The sequence below is a fragment of the Nycticebus coucang genome, chromosome 10 (genome assembly GCF_027406575.1).
Source record: "Nycticebus coucang isolate mNycCou1 chromosome 10, mNycCou1.pri, whole genome shotgun sequence".
Taxonomy (NCBI): Eukaryota; Metazoa; Chordata; class Mammalia; order Primates; family Lorisidae; genus Nycticebus; species Nycticebus coucang.
The window spans coordinates 8,451,633-8,470,720 of record NC_069789.1 but is presented as its reverse complement, the minus strand read 5'-3'; the positions used below and the strand labels follow the sequence as shown (position 1 = coordinate 8,470,720).

Here is a 19,088-nt window from a genome sequence, read left to right as displayed (position 1 = left end):
CTGAAAACAAAAAAACAAACAAAAAAATACTTCACACTATCTAACATTTTAAGAATAATCAATGAAGATATTGCTATGAACATTCTCATATATTTACCATTTAAATATTTTAACAACATGAAACATCAAAAGAGCAATGCAAATTTCTAGACATGCTAATTCTGAGTTCTTACAGCAATTAATGCATATGTTTATTAAAGATATTATAGTACAATCTTCACTGGACTCACATCTAAAGAAAATTTAATTCACCTTAGGCAGAAAATATTTCCCAAAAGAAACTACTTGTGACAGATTTTTGTAAAAGATGTGGTTTTATAGATTTAAAGTTAGGAGTTAGTTTTAAATAAACTTGTTAAAACTGTGATATAAGAAAAACAAGAACAGCTTAGTTTTCTGAATGACTAATTCCAGGCTAAGTCGCTCCTCTCCCTGGTGTTCTTCTGGCCCCTTCTATGCCTCCCAGTATGGCATTAATCAAAGTGCATCACTGCAGGTGTGTGGGAACGTGCTCCACTGACAACTACTTTACTGACCAGCCCTCAATACTTCATGCACATACGGGAGGAGCTAACAGGAGCCCGTGCATTAGGGACTCAATATGCTGATAAAAATTGCAGTAACAATCTAGTCTGTAAAATTAGTATTTTTTATAGCTAAGAGAAGGTGCCTCAAGTCTGATTCTGACATCTTACATTTTCTTCATCACTGCTGCTGTTTTCGAAATTTTATGGTCAAATTAAAAAAATCTATCAAATCTCATACATACTTATGAAATAATGTTAACCCAAACTTATAAGCTGAAAAAATAGACTTGTATATTATATCTAGGACCTAACACCCTGTGAACATACACTAATTTATTTAATCCTGATGCTTTTCTCCTAGTGGAAAAATTCTATTACAAATTTTATTGAGGAATTATCAATAACAATTTCAAATATTTGAAAATGAGTTCTTACCCATTTCTTTCTCTAAGTCTGAAGGAGTTACTTTTGACTTAAATGTATCTTTTTCACTGTCCTTTTCTGTTTGTTCAGTTAAATTTGTAATCATTTCAGTGGAAGAGTCTGTTGCCTTACAGGCCACAAAACCAGCATCTGCAAATTCCTCTGGTAACGGTGCATCGTGGTACTCTAAGGTGGTCTCATCTGACTGGGTGGAATTAGTGCTGTTTTCTTTGCTCGCATCCAGGGTGCTCGTACCCTGTGAGGGTGCATCTTGTGACTCCATGTCCACTTCTTCAGGGTCAGTCTCAGGGCTATTTAGGGGGAAAGATGAGGTCTTGTCTTTGTTCTTCAGCCATTTGGTTTCTGCTGGAACTCCATATTTTTGAAAAGGTGTATTAGCAAATAGTTTTGTTTTGTTGTCATCGGCAGTCTGTTATTTCGATTTTAAAAAGAAAAAAATTAACTGGTAAATATCACAGTCAAGTCTATTTCAAAGCTCTCCATTCCAATCTCAGCCATCTTTTCCATACTCTGTATTTCTCCAAACTCTCTCCTTAATGAAAATTCACTTATTCAGAATCCATTCTCTTCAGATACATAATAGTGGATAATAGTTCCCTAATTGGTACTAACTGAAATTTTCAGAAGACTAAAACATAGAATAGGCTAGATGAGCAATCACCTAATGGATTCCTATTAAACCTACAGCAGAGGTCTAAAAACACCCTTCTAAAAAGACAACCAGACGGCGCCTGTAGCTCAGTGGACAGGACGCCGGCCACATACACTGAGGCTGGTGGGTTCGAACCTGGCCTGGGCCAGCTAAAACAACAACAGCTGCAACAAAAAAAATAGCTGGGCCTTGTGGCGAGTGCCTGTAATCCCAGCTACTTGGGAGGCTAAGGCAAGAGAATCGCTCAAGCCCACGAGTTTAAGGTTGCTGTGAGCTATGACGCCATGGCACTCTACCCAGGGCGACAGCTTCAGACTATCTCAAAAAAAAAAAAAAAAAAAGAAAAAAAAAACAAAACCCTAAAGAGACAACCAATTAGGAACTTAATAAAAAAAGTAACACAATGTAATTAAGGCAAAAAACAAAAAACACATAGGATTAAGAGATCTGCATTCTAGTCCCATTTCTGCCACCAAAAAGTTGACTATAGGCAACTTATTGGGCTTCTGAGCCCTACTGTGAAATGCTGAGTTTCACTTAGTGCTCTAATGCTTCTTGCAGCATTTTTCTTCTCTGATTACACAACTATCTGCATGACTGTATACAAATCTCTCTAGTGGTATCTTTAAACTGTTTAACTCTTTTCTCCTAATTATTAGCAAACTTACCCCAGCACTCCATTCTGTGTTCGTGTCTTCTTCCATGAATGAAATTCTGGTTTCTTTCAGTCGTAAAGGAGGAGTAACAGACTTTCTGGGCGATAAAGAAGGCGATGCTAAAGGTGTTGTTCGAACACCAGTCCTTAGGATGGACTGGGGAGTGAACTCAGCAAATCCAGAAGTAGTAACTGACATGGCCAAAGTTTTAGCTTTCTATGACAAAAGAGCAAGTAGAATTGTACAACTAGTACTTGTAAAATAAAAAGTCCATGACATGAATCTCACAATAACCAAATTACTTACTAGAATTCGCTGACGATTTAGTTTAATGAATAATTTGAAAATAAAACTTATTTAATAGAAATAATTCCTTCACTTGTCCTGTGAAGGCCTTGTATACAGATTATCAAATCCCATTAGACTAGTGACTTCTATTAGGCACGTTACAAAATTAAACTGATTTTTTTCCTAGACTATTTTGGCAATATCCCTCAATTTCATTTCATTTGAACTTAGCTATAGAGCATACAAAATGTGATCACAGATTAAAAAATAAATACTGAAGTTTAAGAAACGCAGTAACTATTATAGGAATAGCATTTATTGAAGTGTCTTTTATTCAACTTGAAAGGTAATAAAATAAGGATTCCCTAGCTTCACCATAAATGCTGGATATCCAGAACAGAGAACCCAGAAAAAAAAAAAACTTTTCTTTTTTTAAGTTAATACAAAAGAAAGGAAGAAAACTTCTGGGATTCAATCCAGAACACTGGATAAGGAGCTCGGGGGATAACATGAAAACGAGGAGGGAGGACAGGCATGATGGGTCACACCTGTAATTCCAACACTTTGGGGGGGGACACCAAGGGGAGAGGATCACGTGAGACCAGCCTGTACAATAAATACGGTAAGAGCCCCATCTCTACAGAACATACATCCATCCATGAATAAATGAATGAGGAGGTAATAATAACCAATAAACCAATTAGTTTTGGTTTCTCAGTTAATAACTTATAGGGCAGGTGGGGGGAGGGAGGTAGAGGAAAAGGCAACTTAAAGACAAACTAATCTGTATAGTAAGAAGGAATAATAGTTTACAGTTATCATAGGAGTCAGAAAATTTAAATAAAAATAAACCTAAAAACTAAAAAGCATGATACAAGTAACAGCATAATGATATCAGCAATAGAGTTTATGTAAAAATAAAATAAAAACCCAAGAACTTGAAAGTCTTTTGAAAAAGACAAAAGCCTATTTGTAATAATGAGATAAGAGCCAAGACAGCAATGTGGTTATTAAATTTAAACAGAAAAGAGTATATTTAACCAATTCTGTAAGCATTTTGGAATGATATCCCTAAATAAGAAAAAAAAAAGTTTAAAGCTATTTATTACCAAGAGATATCACTTATAAATAACTTATTTTCTCCATACTACTTGAAAAATAAGGCAGGGCCTGTGGCTCAGGGAGTAGAGCGCCGGCTTCAAACCTGACCCCAGCCAAAAACTGCAAAAGAGAGAAAAAAGAAGTCCATGGATTCATTATGAATGCCTGATATGTAATACCAACCTTAACTACAAGAGGAGTTTCTAGTAAATGTAATTCTGAAGTCCTGGAAGAGTTCTGATGTGATCCTTTTAATTGTGAACTTATAGGCAATGAGTTGGATTCTAGATACAAAGGAGATCTTGATGGTGGGGTTTGCTGAAGAAATCCCAAACACTGAGAAGGCTGGGCAACAGGATGAACAACCAAATTCAGCAGTCTGTAACCGGAACAGACACATGAATAGAAAAATCCTGGTAATTACTGAGTTATACCAAAAAAATCCACAAAACCCCAAAAGAATTTAGTGTTCCAGTTAGTCCTTCTATTCAGATCTCTACATTCACCAGTAAATAGTGTAACCACATGAAAGTATAAATTTAGTCAAGTATATTAATGTAAGCCATACTGTCACCATGAGTGCAAAAAAGTCAGATAATTAATTCAGTAGCAAAAAAGAAAATTAGGAATTGCAGATAACTGAGTTCTAGTCCTCTTCCCTCACTTTTAGCAATATTTACTAAGCCTTCATTATGTGCTGGGCATTTATTTTCAAATGAAGATGCTAACGACATAAAAATACTAAAGATGACAAAACTTCCCTAGCAGTGCATTTGCCAAAATTCATATTCATCAACACATGAAATATCCTTTCACCTATGTGATAAACACAATGAACATTGGTTTACTTGACCTTTTTAGTTCTAATCTTCCAATCACAATAAAGATTAGACTGACAAAAAGTTAATTTTGTTCAATTAATGAGTATGTAGACAAATCAGAATCCCAACATTCTACTAAGTCCAAGTGGTCTTCCATAATTGCAGTCCCCATTATATGAAATGATAAAACTGACATCAAGGATGACTTCTGTTAAGCATTTAATTTACAGATAATTTCTAATGGACCACTTGCATAAGTCAGTCCTTTCTCAATTTCCTAATAAATAGTCTATATTTTCCAGTGATAAAAATAATGCCTTTTTAAGTCCTCTAAATGCCAGTGTGGCTCAGCTGACCAGGAAAGTGCAGCATGCTTCGGAGCTCAGAGATAAAAACATCTAGTTGCTGTGCCTTCCTTGTCATTCTATTCTTTATGTTCAGTCAAGATTTTTGCTATTAGGGGTGGCAGGCCAACACAGATCATAGGTGCTTTAAGACCCAACCTGTTACCCAAAAGGTAAATATTTACATGAAGCACTTTCTTTTCTTTTCTGAGACTGTCTTGCTCTGTCCACCAAACCACGAATATTCAATCAGGCTGCTAGACATTTCTATTTTCTGTTCCAACCTTTCCTTCATTACTTCATTTGAATTCAAATTCTGTACTTATAAACAGTTTGCTCACCTTTATATTGAACTATCCCAGATGGATATTTTGCTCAATGCTTTGGGCTGTATTAGTATTTACATCTAAGGTGCTTATTTGGAATGACTATTTCTCACAAGCAGAGCCTGTGTAATAAATGGAACCTACCAGGTCAAACCAAAATTCTTACACTAATAAGACTTAATCTAGTTAAGTTAGAATTAAAAAAAGTATCAAGAAAATTTTAAAAGAAAATGTTAAATATTACACTAAGTTTTAGGATTTCCTCAAAAACTTTTAGGGCCCTGATCCAAATAGGAAATAGATTTTATATGACACACAAAAACACAACATAAATTAGCACTTAACGCTTACTATATGCAGTGCCCACTGATATTATCTATTTTAGTCAGAACACATTATATTTATTCACTATTCAGTAATGCAAACCAATAATAAAAATTACAGACTTAGGGAAAGCAATGATTTTTTTATGGAAGATAAAGTTATTCACATCTCAATGGGCTCTCTTCTCTCTGAGTTAATACTGGATACAAGGGATGCAAGGCTGGTTTAACATACGCAAGTCCATAAACGTTATCCACCATATTAACAGAGGCAAAAATAAAGATCATATGATCCTCTCAATAGATGCAGAAAAAGCATTTGATAAAATCCAGCATCCTTTTCTAATTAGAACACTGAAGAGTATAGGCATAGGTGGCACATTTCTAAAACTGATTGAAGCTATCTATGACAAACCCACAGCCAATATTTTACTGAATGGAGTAAAACTGAAAGCTTTTCCTCTTAGAACTGGAACCAGACAAGGTTGTCCTCTGTCACCTTTACTATTCAACATAGTGCTGGAAGTTCTAGCCAATACAATTAGGCAAGACAAGGAAATAAAGGGAATCCAAATGGGAGCAGAAGAGGTCAGACTCTCCCTCTTTGCTGATGACATGATCTTATACTTAGAGAACCCCAAAGACTCAACCACAAGACTCCTAGAAGTCATCAAAAAATACAGTAATGTTTCAGGATATAAAATCAATGTCCACAAGTCAGTAGCCTTTGTATACACCAATAACAGTCAAGATGAGAAGCTAATTAAGGACACAACTCCCTTCACCATAGTTTCAAAGAAAATGAAATACCTAGGAATATACCTAACAAAGGAGGTGAAGGACCTCTATAAAGAAAACTATGAAATCCTCAGAAAGGAAATAGCAGAGGATATTAACAAATGGAAGAACATACCATGCTCATGGATGGGAAGAATCAACATTGTTAAAATGTCTATACTTCCCAAAGCAATCTACCTATTCAATGCCATTCCTATCAAAGTACCTACATCGCACTTTCAAGATTTGGAAAAAATGATTCTGCGTTTTGTATGGAACCGGAAAAAACCCCGTATAGCTAAGGCAGTTCTCTGTAACAAAAATAAAGCTGGGGGCATCAGCATACCAGATTTTAGTCTGTACTACAGAGCCATAGTGCTCAAGACAGCATGGTACTGGCACAAAAACAGAGACATAGACACTTGGAATCGAATTGAACACCAAGAAATGAAACTAACATCTTACAACCACCTAATCTTCGATAAACCAAACAAGAACTTACCTTGGGGGAAAGACTCCCTATTCAATAAATGGTGTTGGGAGAACTGGATGTCTACATGTAAAAGACTGAAACTGGACCCACACCTTTCCCCACTCACAAAAATTGACTCAAGATGGAGAAAGGACTTAAATTTAAGGCATGAAACAATAAAAATCCTCAAAGAAAGCATAGGAAAAACACTGGAAGATATTGGCCTGGGGGAAGACTTCATGAAGAAGACTGCCATGGCAATTGCAACAACAACAAAAATAAACAAATGGGACTTCATTAAACTGAAAAGCTTCTGTACAGCTAAGGACACAATAACCAAAGCAAAGAGACAACCTACACAATGGGAAAGGATATTTGCATATTTTCAATCAGACAAAAGCTTGATAACCAGGATCTATAGAGAACTCAAATTAATCCACATGAAAAAAGCCAACAATCCCTTATATCAATGGGCAAGAGACATGAATAGAACTTTCTCTAAAGACGACAGACGAATGGCTAACAAACACATGAAAAAATGTTCATCATCTCTATGTATTAGAGAAATGCAAACCAAAACAACCCTGAGATATCATCTAACCCCAGTGAGAATGGCCCACATCACAAAATCTCAAAACTGCAGATGCTGGCGTGGATGTGGAGAGAGGGGAACACTTTTACACTGCTGGTGGGACTGCAAACTAGTACAACCTTTCTGGAAGGAAGTATGGAGAAACCTCAAAGCACTCAACCTAGACCTCCCATTCGATCCTGCAATCCCATTACTGGGCATCTACCCAGAAGGAAAAAAATCCTTTTATCATAAGGACACTTGTACTAGACTGTTTATTGCAGCTCAATTTACCATTGCCAAAATGTGGAAACAGCCTAAATGCCCACCAACCCAGGAATGGATTAACAAGCTGTGGTATATGTATACCATGGAATACTATTCAGCCATTAATGGAGAATAGTAAAATGGAGACTTTACATCCTTCGTATTAACCTGGATGGACGTGGAAGACATTATTCTTAGTAAAGCATCACAAAAATGGAGAAGCATGAATCCTATGTACTCAATCTTGATATGAGGACAATTAATGACAATTAAGGTTATGGGGGGGGGAAGCAGAAAGAGGGATGGAGGGAGGAGGGTGGGGAAAAAAAAAAGAAGACAAGAGATCAACAATTCTACTTTTATTTACAGAAAAGCCAGCAGTTCAGGAGAACAGAGAGGATATTGCTTCAAATAGCTGTTCAGCTCCCCTGTTTCTCTTTGTTACTTTTATACTCTCACAATTAAAGTGAGCATCAGCAATGTGATTAGTCAAAAAAAAAAAAAAAAAAAGACACAATTAATAGATATATTCATTAACATTTTAGCCAAGCATCTACAAGGTCATGTTTTTACTGTTAATGTTGCAAAAAAAGAAAAAAACCAAACAAACAAACAAAAAAAAATACTGGATACAAAGGGTCCTCAGGCCAGGTGTGGTGCCTCATGCCTGTAATCCTAGCACTGTAGGAGGCCAGAGTGGGAGGAAGATCACTTGAACCCAGGAGTTTGAGACTTCTATCTCTACAAATAATTAAAAAAATCAGCCAGGCATGGTGGTGCATACCTGAACTCCTAGCTACTTGGGAGGTAGGAGGATGGCTTGACCCCAGGAGTTTGAGTAGCAAGGAGAGACGATCAGTTACTGCACTCTGTCACCTGGGTTAGAGTACAGTGTCTCAAAAACAAACACAAAGCATTCTCATGCTTCTTTAGGCCTGGCCATTAGTCAAAGATCTTTAAACTTCTATCATTGCTAAACCCCAGATCTATTCAAGTATAAATGTACCAAGAAAAGGGGACAAGTGGAAAAAAATTAGGACTACTGGTAGCAAAAGAGAATTCAGTAATAATGATGACTTTTATTATTGAAAAAAATACATCAAGAGACATTTTATTCTTTGCTACTGATAACACTTTTAAACTATCCAATGTTCCTAATTACTTAGAATCAGTTTCATCTTGTATATAAAACTTTATTTTTCTAACAGTATAGGTAAGATATAAAGATACAACTGTATCTGGAGCTACACAAGATGTTTTAGTAGACTGGAGAAAGCTTTACTATCAGCCAACCAACATTAATTAGTAATTAATTATAAAGGCAATTGTCATTCAGAGATCAACTAAGGAGATAACTGTTAAAGTTAACCATTTATTTTGGTCAGATTTTAATAAAACAAACTTTGTTCTTCCTTTTCATAAGCATTCGGAAATTATTAAGCAGAAATTTTAAGTATACTACTAGCAGATATAAAATTTCCTAAAATTATACTGCTGTCCAAATTATAAAAGCAAGCACTAAAATATTTAAGAATTTTCAATAGTATCTGTAAAATTTTAAAGATAATTAAAAATTACAGTTGTAATTACCACCTAAATCTGTGTCATTAAGAAAAATTTAATAAACTCTTACCTAGAAATTTTTTGTGATGCTTTTGAAGCTGGTGTTCCAAAGAATGCCTCAGGTAGCCCTGGATTTGGGAGCGAATACATTATAGGAGATGGCCCTCCTATTTTAGGACTACAAAGAAAATAAAAATTTGAATTTTGATTATGTATCTATCACAAGGAACACCAATAAAAATGCTGCAAGGTGGTATAGATGGGAGGGGGAGGGGTTTTCATTTTTTACTCCGTGTATTTCTGCATTATTTAAAAAAAAAAAAAAGAAAATGTTACTTTAAATGTAAAGACATAGAAATGTAGACAACATAAAAAGAGTTTTTCCCCAGCCTGGGCAACAGTGAGTCTCTGATTCTATAAAAAATTTTAGAAACCAGTGATGCATTCCTCTAGTACCAACTACTTGGGAGGCCTGCTTGAGCCCAAGAGGTTCTCGTTGAGGTTTGCAGTGAGCTATGATCATGTCACTGCACTCTAACTCGGGTAACAGAGCAAGACCCTGTCTCAAAAAAAAAAAAAAAAAAAAAAAAAAAAAGTCAGGTTTTCCTTTTTATATACACTAATAAATTAAGGCAATAAGGGTAGATTGTTGATGTCTAGGGAAGATTAGTAAGTAGAAAGCACAAGAGAAACATACCTATTATAAAGTGGGAGGCTATCATTAGGCTCATCATTTCCCCAAACTTCTCCAATTTTAGATAACACATTATAGATGAAAGTAGATCTTGAAAGTACAGTTCCTTTCAGAGAGTGCTTTGGAACTGCTGATAATGGTTTGGGTCTGGAAACTGTAAAATGAAGAATGTAGGATTTAATTCATTTCTAATAAACAGGATTATAATAAAAGAATATGAACGAATGATTAGAAAACAGATCACATGATAAGTATTAAAATTATATTTAGCTTAACTACAGAACAAAGAAATAAAACAATATGGGCTCACAGGAAGATAAAATATTTTATCTCACAGTATTTTAACTTTTTCATTATTATTACATATTGTATCTGTTATGGTGATCTATGATGTTACTATTTTAATTATTTTGGAACTTCATGAACCATGCCCATGCAAGATGCAAATTTAATCCACAAATGTGTTTTCTGACTGCTATACAGACTGGCTGTCCTACCTTCCCCCACCCCTGCTCCTCCCTTCCTCCTCTTCCTCTCCTTAAACTTCTCGGTTCAACTGAGACAAAACAACATTGAAGTAAGGCAAATTAATAACCCTACAAGGCCTCTAAATGTTCAAGTAAAATGAAGACTTGCACATGTCACTTTAAATCAAAAGCTAGAAATGATTGAGCTTAGTGAGAAAAACATGAGCCGTTAGCCAAGCTGTAAATGAAAAGATTCTGAAGGTAATGAAAAGTGCTACTCCAGTGAATATGGGAATGATACATAAATAGCCTTACTGGTGACACAGAAAAAGTTTACTAGTCTGGATAAAAGATCAAACCAGTCACAATATTCCTTTAAGCCAAAGTCTAAATCAGAGCAAGGCCCTAATTCTCTTCAATTCTATGACAACTGAGAGAGGTGAGGAAGCTACAGAGGTTGGCTCATGAGTTTTAAGGAAAGAAGTCATCTCCATAAAATAAAAGCACAAGGTGAAGTAGCAAGAGCTGATGTAGACACTGCGGCAAGTTATCCAGGTCTAGCTAAGATGACTGCTGAAGGTGGCTACACTAAACAACAGATTTTCTTTTCTTTTTTTCTTTCTTCTTCTTCTTTTTTTTTTTTTGTAGAGACAGAGTTTCACCTTATCGCCCTCGGTAGAGTGCCGTGGCGTCACACAGCTCACAGCAACCTCCAACTCCTGGGCCCAAGCGATTCTCCTGCCTCAGCCTCCTGAGTAGCTGGGACTACAGGCACCTGCCACAACGCCCAGCTACTTTTGTTGTTGTTGTTGCAGTTTGGCCGGGGCCGGGTTTGAACCCGCCACCCTCAGTATATGGGGCCGGTGCCCTGCTCACTGAGCCACAGGCACTGCCCAGAAACAACAGATTTTCAATGTAGATGAAACAGCTTTCTATTGGAAGAAGATAGCATCTAAGATGCCATAGCTAGAGAGAAGTTACTGCCCAGCTTCAAAGTACAGCACACGTTCTCATTAGGGGCTAATGTGGTGACTTTGACTCTAAGTTGAAGCCAAAGCTCATCTACTACTCTGAAATCCTAGGGCCCTTACAAATTATGCTAGTTACTTGCCTTTCCTCTATCAATGAAACAAAGCACGGATAACAGCAAGTTGTTGGAAACATGATTTACTGAGTATTTTAACCCCACAGTTGAAACCTACTGCTCAGAAAATGCACCTAGTCACCCAAGAGCTCTGATGAAGATTTACAAGGAGATGAATGTTGTTTTTACACCTGCTAGTAGTACAACATCCATTCTGGAACCTATGGATCAAGGAGTAAGTTCAACTTTTAAGTCTTATCAATTAAGAAATACATTTCATAAGGTTATAGCCGCCACAAATAGTGAATCCTCTCATGAATCATGGATCTGGGTGAAATAGGGTGCGTTCTAGAAAGGATTCACCATTCTAGATGCCATTAAGAACACTTATGAGTCATGGGAGGGGTCAAGATATCAACATTAGGGCTGGGCGCAATGGCTCACGCCTGTAATCCCAGCACTCTGGGAGGCTGAGGTGGGTAGATTGCCTGAGCTCACAGGTTCGAGACCAGCCTGAGCAAGAGCAAGATCCTGTCTCTAAAAATAGCTGGACATTGTGGCGGGGGCCTGTAGTCCCAGCTACTGGGGAGGCCGAGGCAAGAGAAATTTGAGGTTGCTATGAGCTGTGACACCATGGCACTATATACCGAGGGTGACAAAGACTGTCTCAAAAAAAAAAAAAAAAAAAAAAAAATTAACAGGAGTTTAGAAGTCACCCTCAGAGATGACTGAGGTTTTCAAGACTTCAGCGGAAGAAGTATCTACAGATGTGACTGGAATATTAAGAGAACGAGAATTAGGAATAGAGCCTGAAGATGTGACTGAACTGCTACAAGCTTGAACCGATAAGAGGTTGCTACTTATGGATGAGCAAAGAAAGTGGTTTCTTGAGATGCAATCTATTCCTGGTGAAGATGCTATAAACATTATTAAAATGACAACAAAAGATTTAGAATACTACATAAAGATAGTTGATAAAGCAGCAGCAGCAGAATCTGAGAGAACTGACTCTAACTTTGAAAGAAGTTGTACTGTGGGTAAAATGCTATTAAAACATCATCCACACAATATAGAGAAATCATTCATGAAATAGTTAATCAATGCAGCAAACTTCATGTTGTCTTATTTTATGAAATCACCATAGCTACTACAACCTTCAGTAACTACCATCTGATCTGTCACCAGCCATCAACATGGAGGCAAAACTCTCCACCAGCAAAAATATTATGACTCACTATAGGCTCAAGTCTTTAGCAATAAAGAATTTAAAAATTAAAGCAGGAACTTTTTTTTTTAAGACGTAAGAGTCACACACTTAATAGACTAAAATATAAGCATAACTTTTATATGCACTGCAAAAGCAAAAAATTCAGAAGGGTTGGTCACCCAACCCACTTTATTGTGTTGGTCTAGAAGCAAACTCACAGCATCTCCAAAGGATGCCCATATACATCAGCAAAAGTGAGCTAAACTTAAGATACCAGTAGTTTCATAAAAGTAATCATTCATTGTCTTTTCTAGTCTAGTAATTTATGATACTTTGACGAAACCTTACCTTCTCGAAAAACTGATGATACTGACAGATGGTAAGGCTTAGCTCGTTCAATGGCTAATTTTCGCTGGACTCTAGGAAGGATTTTCCCATATTGCTCTAATATAGAATTTCGAGCCACGGATCTCTCCCGCAAACGAGGATCACGATCATTCTATTGGATAAATCATAATAGGTAAAAATGTAATCTTCAAAATGTAAGGTGCTATGGTTATGTATTCACCATTTAAAATAAAATTTTATCCAAAAATATCCTCTTCCTGCCTACACATCCATTTTCCCAAAAACCAAGGACTTTATCCATGTATGCTTTATCAATCTTTACCCACCAATAAATTCCAAATCTCTACTACTAAACCTTGATTCTTTACAATAAAAACAATGGCTATTGTTTATTCAGGAAAAATGCTACTTCATGCACACCCGAGCATTCTCAATAGCCTTATACATATTACAACTTTATAGGTGAGGAGACCAAACCTCAGATTATGTCCCCAGCACACAGAGCAAATTAGGAATTGGTCTGAGCCTCAGTGTCCAATGCTTTCTGTATATATGCAGGAGTTATATACTCTTACTATTGTCTTCTACCTTTTCTTGCTTTCTTTGAGTGAAATGATTAGTTTGGCAAGTTTTAGGCAGATATCAGAACATAAATGGTATATGTAAAAGAATTACATAAGTAATAATACCCTGTTCCCAATTGTGTTACAAAGATTGAATAGAGGATTCTCCAAGTTCAAGGTAATGTAAGGTATAGTAGTTATCAAACTGCGAGCTATTACATAATAAACCAAAAAAGTCTGCAGTTTTTTTTATTGTTCCCTATAACAAAACAACTTTAATCATACCATAAGACTGATCTTCAGAGTTTGGTTCAGCTTCAAAGCAGGAACAAAATTGGCACGCTGTAAATGATGAACTAAAAGTAATTCATGATTCTGAACACTGGCACTGGACTGCAAAAACTTCACTAAACATTCCTAAAAAGAACAAAATAGATTTATAAACCATCCATTTATCCTGAATTTCTGACAATTTACATTGGCAAGTAATTACCTGCTCAGTGTCTGTAAATGGTAACTTCAGTAAATCCTCCATTAAGCCCATTTCCTGACAGACTTCATATGTGTGCTTTAGTAACTTCTCCATATTCAACCTATTAGAATGTTGCCGCAAAAAACTCCAGGCCTCAATCATGCACCTGAAATCATTATTTATCAAAGTTTAATTTTAGAAAAGCTATTTAAATGTTCAAAGCAAGTAATCTACCTATACAATCTCCAAGATATTTTATACATGTAATTTAAAGTACTTAAATTTGCTGAATACTGGGCGGCGCCTGTGGCTCAGTGAGTAGGGCGCCGGTCCCATATGCCGGAGGTGGCGGGTTCAAACCCAGCCCCGGCCAAAAACCACAAAAACAAAAACAAAAAAAAAAACAACAACAAAAAAAAATTTGCTGAATACTCATTACTGCATAATGAATCTGACATTTTTAAGTGTCAGTAAGACATCTTTACAGAATTTTATGTTGCTCTTTAAATGTAAGATAATAACAAAGCAAAGTAATTGCATACAAGTTCAAAGACAACAAAAAACTAACGTGGCCTGGATAGAACTGAAAGATTGGTATGGTGTGACAGAACAGAAAAGAGCATAAGTGAAGACCTATAGTGGAAACAAGCCCACTGTCTTTATAAGGAGGTGAAGGGCATAGCTTAGTAGTAGATTCTGACTGATTCATGGTGATTGGAGAATCTGGGTCAAATCTGACAGTCTTAGACACCATGTGGAGGTATTGAGAGGTTCTTCTGTGGGCATTAAAACCATTTAAATGAAGCAGTATTTCTTTTTTTTTTTTGGCCGGGGCTAGGTTTGAACCTGCCACCTCCGGCATATGGGACCAGCGCCCTGCTCCTTGAGCCACAGACACCGCCTGAAGCAGTATTTCTTACTCAGAAGTCTCCCAGAATCAGGTATGGATTATGAGAGCTTAAAAAAAAAAAAAAGTGTTAAACCATATCCTTGGAGGCTCAAGTATATACACCAAAGGAAAAAAAAAAAAATTATACATGGGCTATGACCCAACAGTCCCAAAGCAAGAAATATAATCTACAGAAATAAGAGAAAAAATGCATAAAAATTTATATTTAAGGACAGATGTAGTGGCTCACACCTATAATCCTAGCACTCTGGGAGGCCAAGGTAGGGGAATATCTTGAGTTCAGGAGATTAAGACTAGCCCTGAGCAAGAGCAAGACTGTATCTCATTAAAAAAAAAGAAAAGAAAAGAAAAATTAGCTGGGCATTGTGGCATGTGCCTATAGTCTCAGCTACTCAGGAAGCTCACTTGAACCCAGCAGTTTGAGGTTGCTGTGAACTAGGCTGACACCATGGCACTCTAGCCTGGGCAATAGAGTAATATTCAGTTTCCAAAAGAAAAAAAAAAAAAAAAAGACACAGCAGAATAAACTCACATAAAGAAGAAAACGAAAGGGGCGGCGCCTGTGGCTCAGTGAGTAGGGCGCCGGCCCCATATGCCGAGGGTGGCGGGTTCAAACCCAGCCCCGGCCAAACTGCAACAACAACAACAACAACAAAAAATAGCCGGGCGTTGTGGCGGGCGCCTGTAGTCCCAGCTACTCGAGAGGCTGAGGCAAGAGAATCACTTAAGCCCAGGAGCTGGAGGTTGCTGTGAGCTGTGTGAGGCCACGGCACTCTACCAAGGGCCATAAAGTGAGACTCTGTCTCTACAAAAAAAAAAAAAAGAAGAAAACAATGAAGACAATAATTATGCCTATACAAATGTACTTTCCGGCTCTTTTGTACTTTTATGATGCTAAGACTGAATAATCAATGTTAACAGTTCAGTGTCTCAAGTCTATCATTATATAGTACATCACGGTTAATTTGCAAGCACAAAAGCCAAGCCATAGCTATGATGTACATTCATAAAAAGGCTTATAAAAGTGAAAAGCTACCAGCACCCAATTGTTAAAGAAGCAGAAAGATAGGCTCAGCACCTGTAGCACAACAGTTATGGAGCCAGCCACATAGCGCAAAGCTGGCAGGTTTCAACCTGGCCCAGGCCAGCTAAACTACAGTGACAACTGCACCTAGTTACAATCTAGTAAGAAATTTCAGGTCCCAGCAATTTCTCTAACTAAACTTAGTTAAGGAGAAAACAGAAAATAAACAGACCACCATATTTCTAATCATGTTAACTGACTTGTCACAATTATTCTACAGGTGAGAAATTATAGCAGTATGTGTTGATATATTTTTTAAATTTTTTATAGAGATGAGGTCCCACTCTGTTGTCCACACAGGAGTGCAGTGGCATAATCATAGCTTACTACAGCCTCAAATTCCTAGGCTCAAGTAATCCTCCTACCTTGGCCTCCCAAAGTGACGTGATTATAGGCATGAGTCACCACACTCAACCTGTCCTGCTATAATACAAATGGCAAATACATCATAATTAAATACTACCAAAGGGGGGAAAAAGACAAAGAGATAACTCACTCAAATCCACTTAAAGTACTAAGACATGAAATCTGATTATTTTCTTATACCATTCAAACATATCCTTAGGCTGATGGGATGGATCATGCATATAATTCCATCAGTTTGAGTGGCCAATGCAGAAGGATCACCTAAGGCAATTGGCAACCAGCCTGGGAAACACAGTGAGACTTCACCTCTCAAAAAAAAAAAAAAAAAAAAACATTAGCAAGGCAGGGTGGCATGCACCTATAATCCTAGCTACTACGGAGGGTGTGGTAGATGGGTTGCTCAAAAAAAAAAAAGAAAAATATGCTTCAAGATTTACTATGAGAATGTAACAGCAAATGAAATAACAAAATTCAAATGTAAAGAACTGGAATGATCGAACAATATTAACAAAAATATTAGAGGACCAATAATGAATATAAATCATCAAAGAATGCCATTTGTCAACTCTTTTTATTCCTCCTTTCCAGCATATTCAGCCCTCAATTGTCCATGCAGAAGACTGCCAATGTTGTCGATCAGCAGTAGGTACAACTGCCAATCAATTGGGGCGGCCCCCCTTTTACTCAAGGTATTTCTACTTTTATTCTATTTCTAAAAGGTGGTGTGTGGTTTTCTTAACACTGAATGGTCAATAAGCATACGAACATTAAGTAACACAATAGAAGTAAAATACTATACAGTCCCTCAGCATCCTCACTGGCATTGATTCTAGGACCTTTCAGGTTCCCAAATCCTTGCATGCCGAAGTCCTGACGTCAGCCCTATGGAATAGGTGAACATGAAACACTGGCTGTCCATATACATGGGCTCCACCACGTTTGGTTGCACATGTGGAATCCACCAAAACAGAGGGCTGACTATGTTTATTGAAAAAAATCTAAGTATTATATGGACCACTGCAGTTCAAACCAGTTTTATTCAAAGATCAACTGTATACTGTTACTATTTCATCAATTTATTACATCAATTTTATTAACAAATGATCAAGAGTGTACACTTTTTTTTTTTTGTAGAGACAGAGTCTCACTTTATGGCCCTCGGTACAGTCCCGTGGCATCACACAGCTCACAGCAACCTCCAACTCCTGGGCTTAAGCGATTCTCTTGCCTCAGCCTCCAGAGTAGCTGGGACTACAGGCACCCGCCACAACGCCCAGCTGTTTTTTGTTTGCAGTTCAGCCGGGGCCGGGTTTGAACCCGCCACCCTCGGTATATGGGGCCAGCACCTTACCGACTGAGCCACAGGCGCCGCCCAAGAGTGTACATTTTCAAAAGACATACTTACCTATTAAAAAGCAAAACAGTGACGTGAAGGATAACATCACTATTACTGGACACTGCTGGCTTCATTGTTTGAATATATCTAAGGGCTTGTCTGTGTTCACCTTGACTCATGAAGGCCTGAATAATCTTTGAATGTTGCCATGACATAGGTTTTGCAGTAGCTGGGTGACACAGAAGATCCAAACCACTCTGCAAAAATAACATGAAAAGTGCTAAATGTAATCCTTTACGTATAGACAAAGTAGCTATCCTTTAAAAAAGATAGGCAAAGGCTAAGTGCAGCAACTCATGCCTTTAATTCCAGCACTCTGGGAGGCTGAGACAAGAGGAATAATTATGCTGAGTTGGAGACCAGCCTGAACAATGTAGTGAGATCCCTGCTTCTATAAAAATAAGAAAAATTAACTGGGTGTGGTAATATGCACTTATAATCCCAGCTAATTGGAAAGCTGAAGCAGGAGAGCCACTTAAGAGCCCAGGAACTCGAGGCTATAGTGAGCTATAATTGCACCACTCCACTTCAGTCTGGGCAACAAAGCAAGACTATCTGTGGGGGAAATAAAACAACTATTGACAACTATTATACAGTATTTAAATTTCATTAGGTATTATAAGTAATCTTGAGATGAGTTCAAGTATAGCCATTCTTCAGTATCTACAGGGACCTAGCTTCCAGGACCTCCCAGGGGATATAAAAACCCAAGGATATGCAAGTCTTTGATGTAAAATGGCATAGTATTTGCATATAACATACATGCAACCTTCCATATACTTTAAATCGTCTCTAGATTACTTAAAATACCCAATAAAATGTAACTACCATGTAAATAGTTATACTGCAGCACTTAGGAAATGATAAGGAAAAAGTCCATATATGTTCAGTATAGATGTATTTTTTCCCCTGAATATTTTGATCTGTGGTTAGTTGAATACATGGATGTAGAACCCATGGACATGGAGAGCTGACCGTATACAGGAGGATGTACTTAGGATATGTTTCAATAGTGTGCCACGTTAAGTAAAGACCGAGCATCCATGAATTTTGTTACCTTCAGGAATCCTTGATCCAACCTCCTGCAGAAACCCAGGAATGACTTGTTTTTTTATACTTTTTGAGACAGAATCTCATTTTGTCACCCTTGGTATAGTACCGTGGCATCACAGCTCACAGCAACCTCAAACTCTTGGGCTCAAGAGCTCCTCTTGCCTCGGTTCCAGTGGCTGGGACTACAAGCAGCTGCCACAATGCCCAGCTAGTTTTTCTATCTCTAGTGCAAACATGGGTCTCACTCTTGCTCAGGCTGTTCTCAAACTCCTGAGCTCAGGTCTCAATCCACCTGGCTCTGCCTCCTAAAGT

At 37.4% G+C, this 19,088-nt stretch overlaps 1 protein-coding gene across 3 annotated transcripts in view; it reads right to left on the bottom strand.

Annotated features, from left to right (window-relative positions):
• The window catches only part of AHCTF1 (AT-hook containing transcription factor 1), an 85,796-nt gene that overhangs the window by 15,124 nt on the left and 51,584 nt on the right, over nt 1-19,088 (bottom strand). For all 3 annotated transcript variants that reach the window (XM_053606746.1, XM_053606744.1, XM_053606745.1), the window contains exons 21-29: nt 17,733-17,920; nt 13,989-14,133; nt 13,781-13,912; nt 12,933-13,083; nt 9,830-9,980; nt 9,203-9,310; nt 3,852-4,047; nt 2,292-2,495; nt 963-1,380 (exon numbers count right to left, since the gene is read on the bottom strand). In XM_053606746.1, the coding sequence (XP_053462721.1) occupies nt 963-1,380; nt 2,292-2,495; nt 3,852-4,047; nt 9,203-9,310; nt 9,830-9,980; nt 12,933-13,083; nt 13,781-13,912; nt 13,989-14,133; nt 17,733-17,920 (1,693 nt within the window). The remainder of the gene's footprint in view (nt 1-962; nt 1,381-2,291; nt 2,496-3,851; nt 4,048-9,202; nt 9,311-9,829; nt 9,981-12,932; nt 13,084-13,780; nt 13,913-13,988; nt 14,134-17,732; nt 17,921-19,088) is intronic.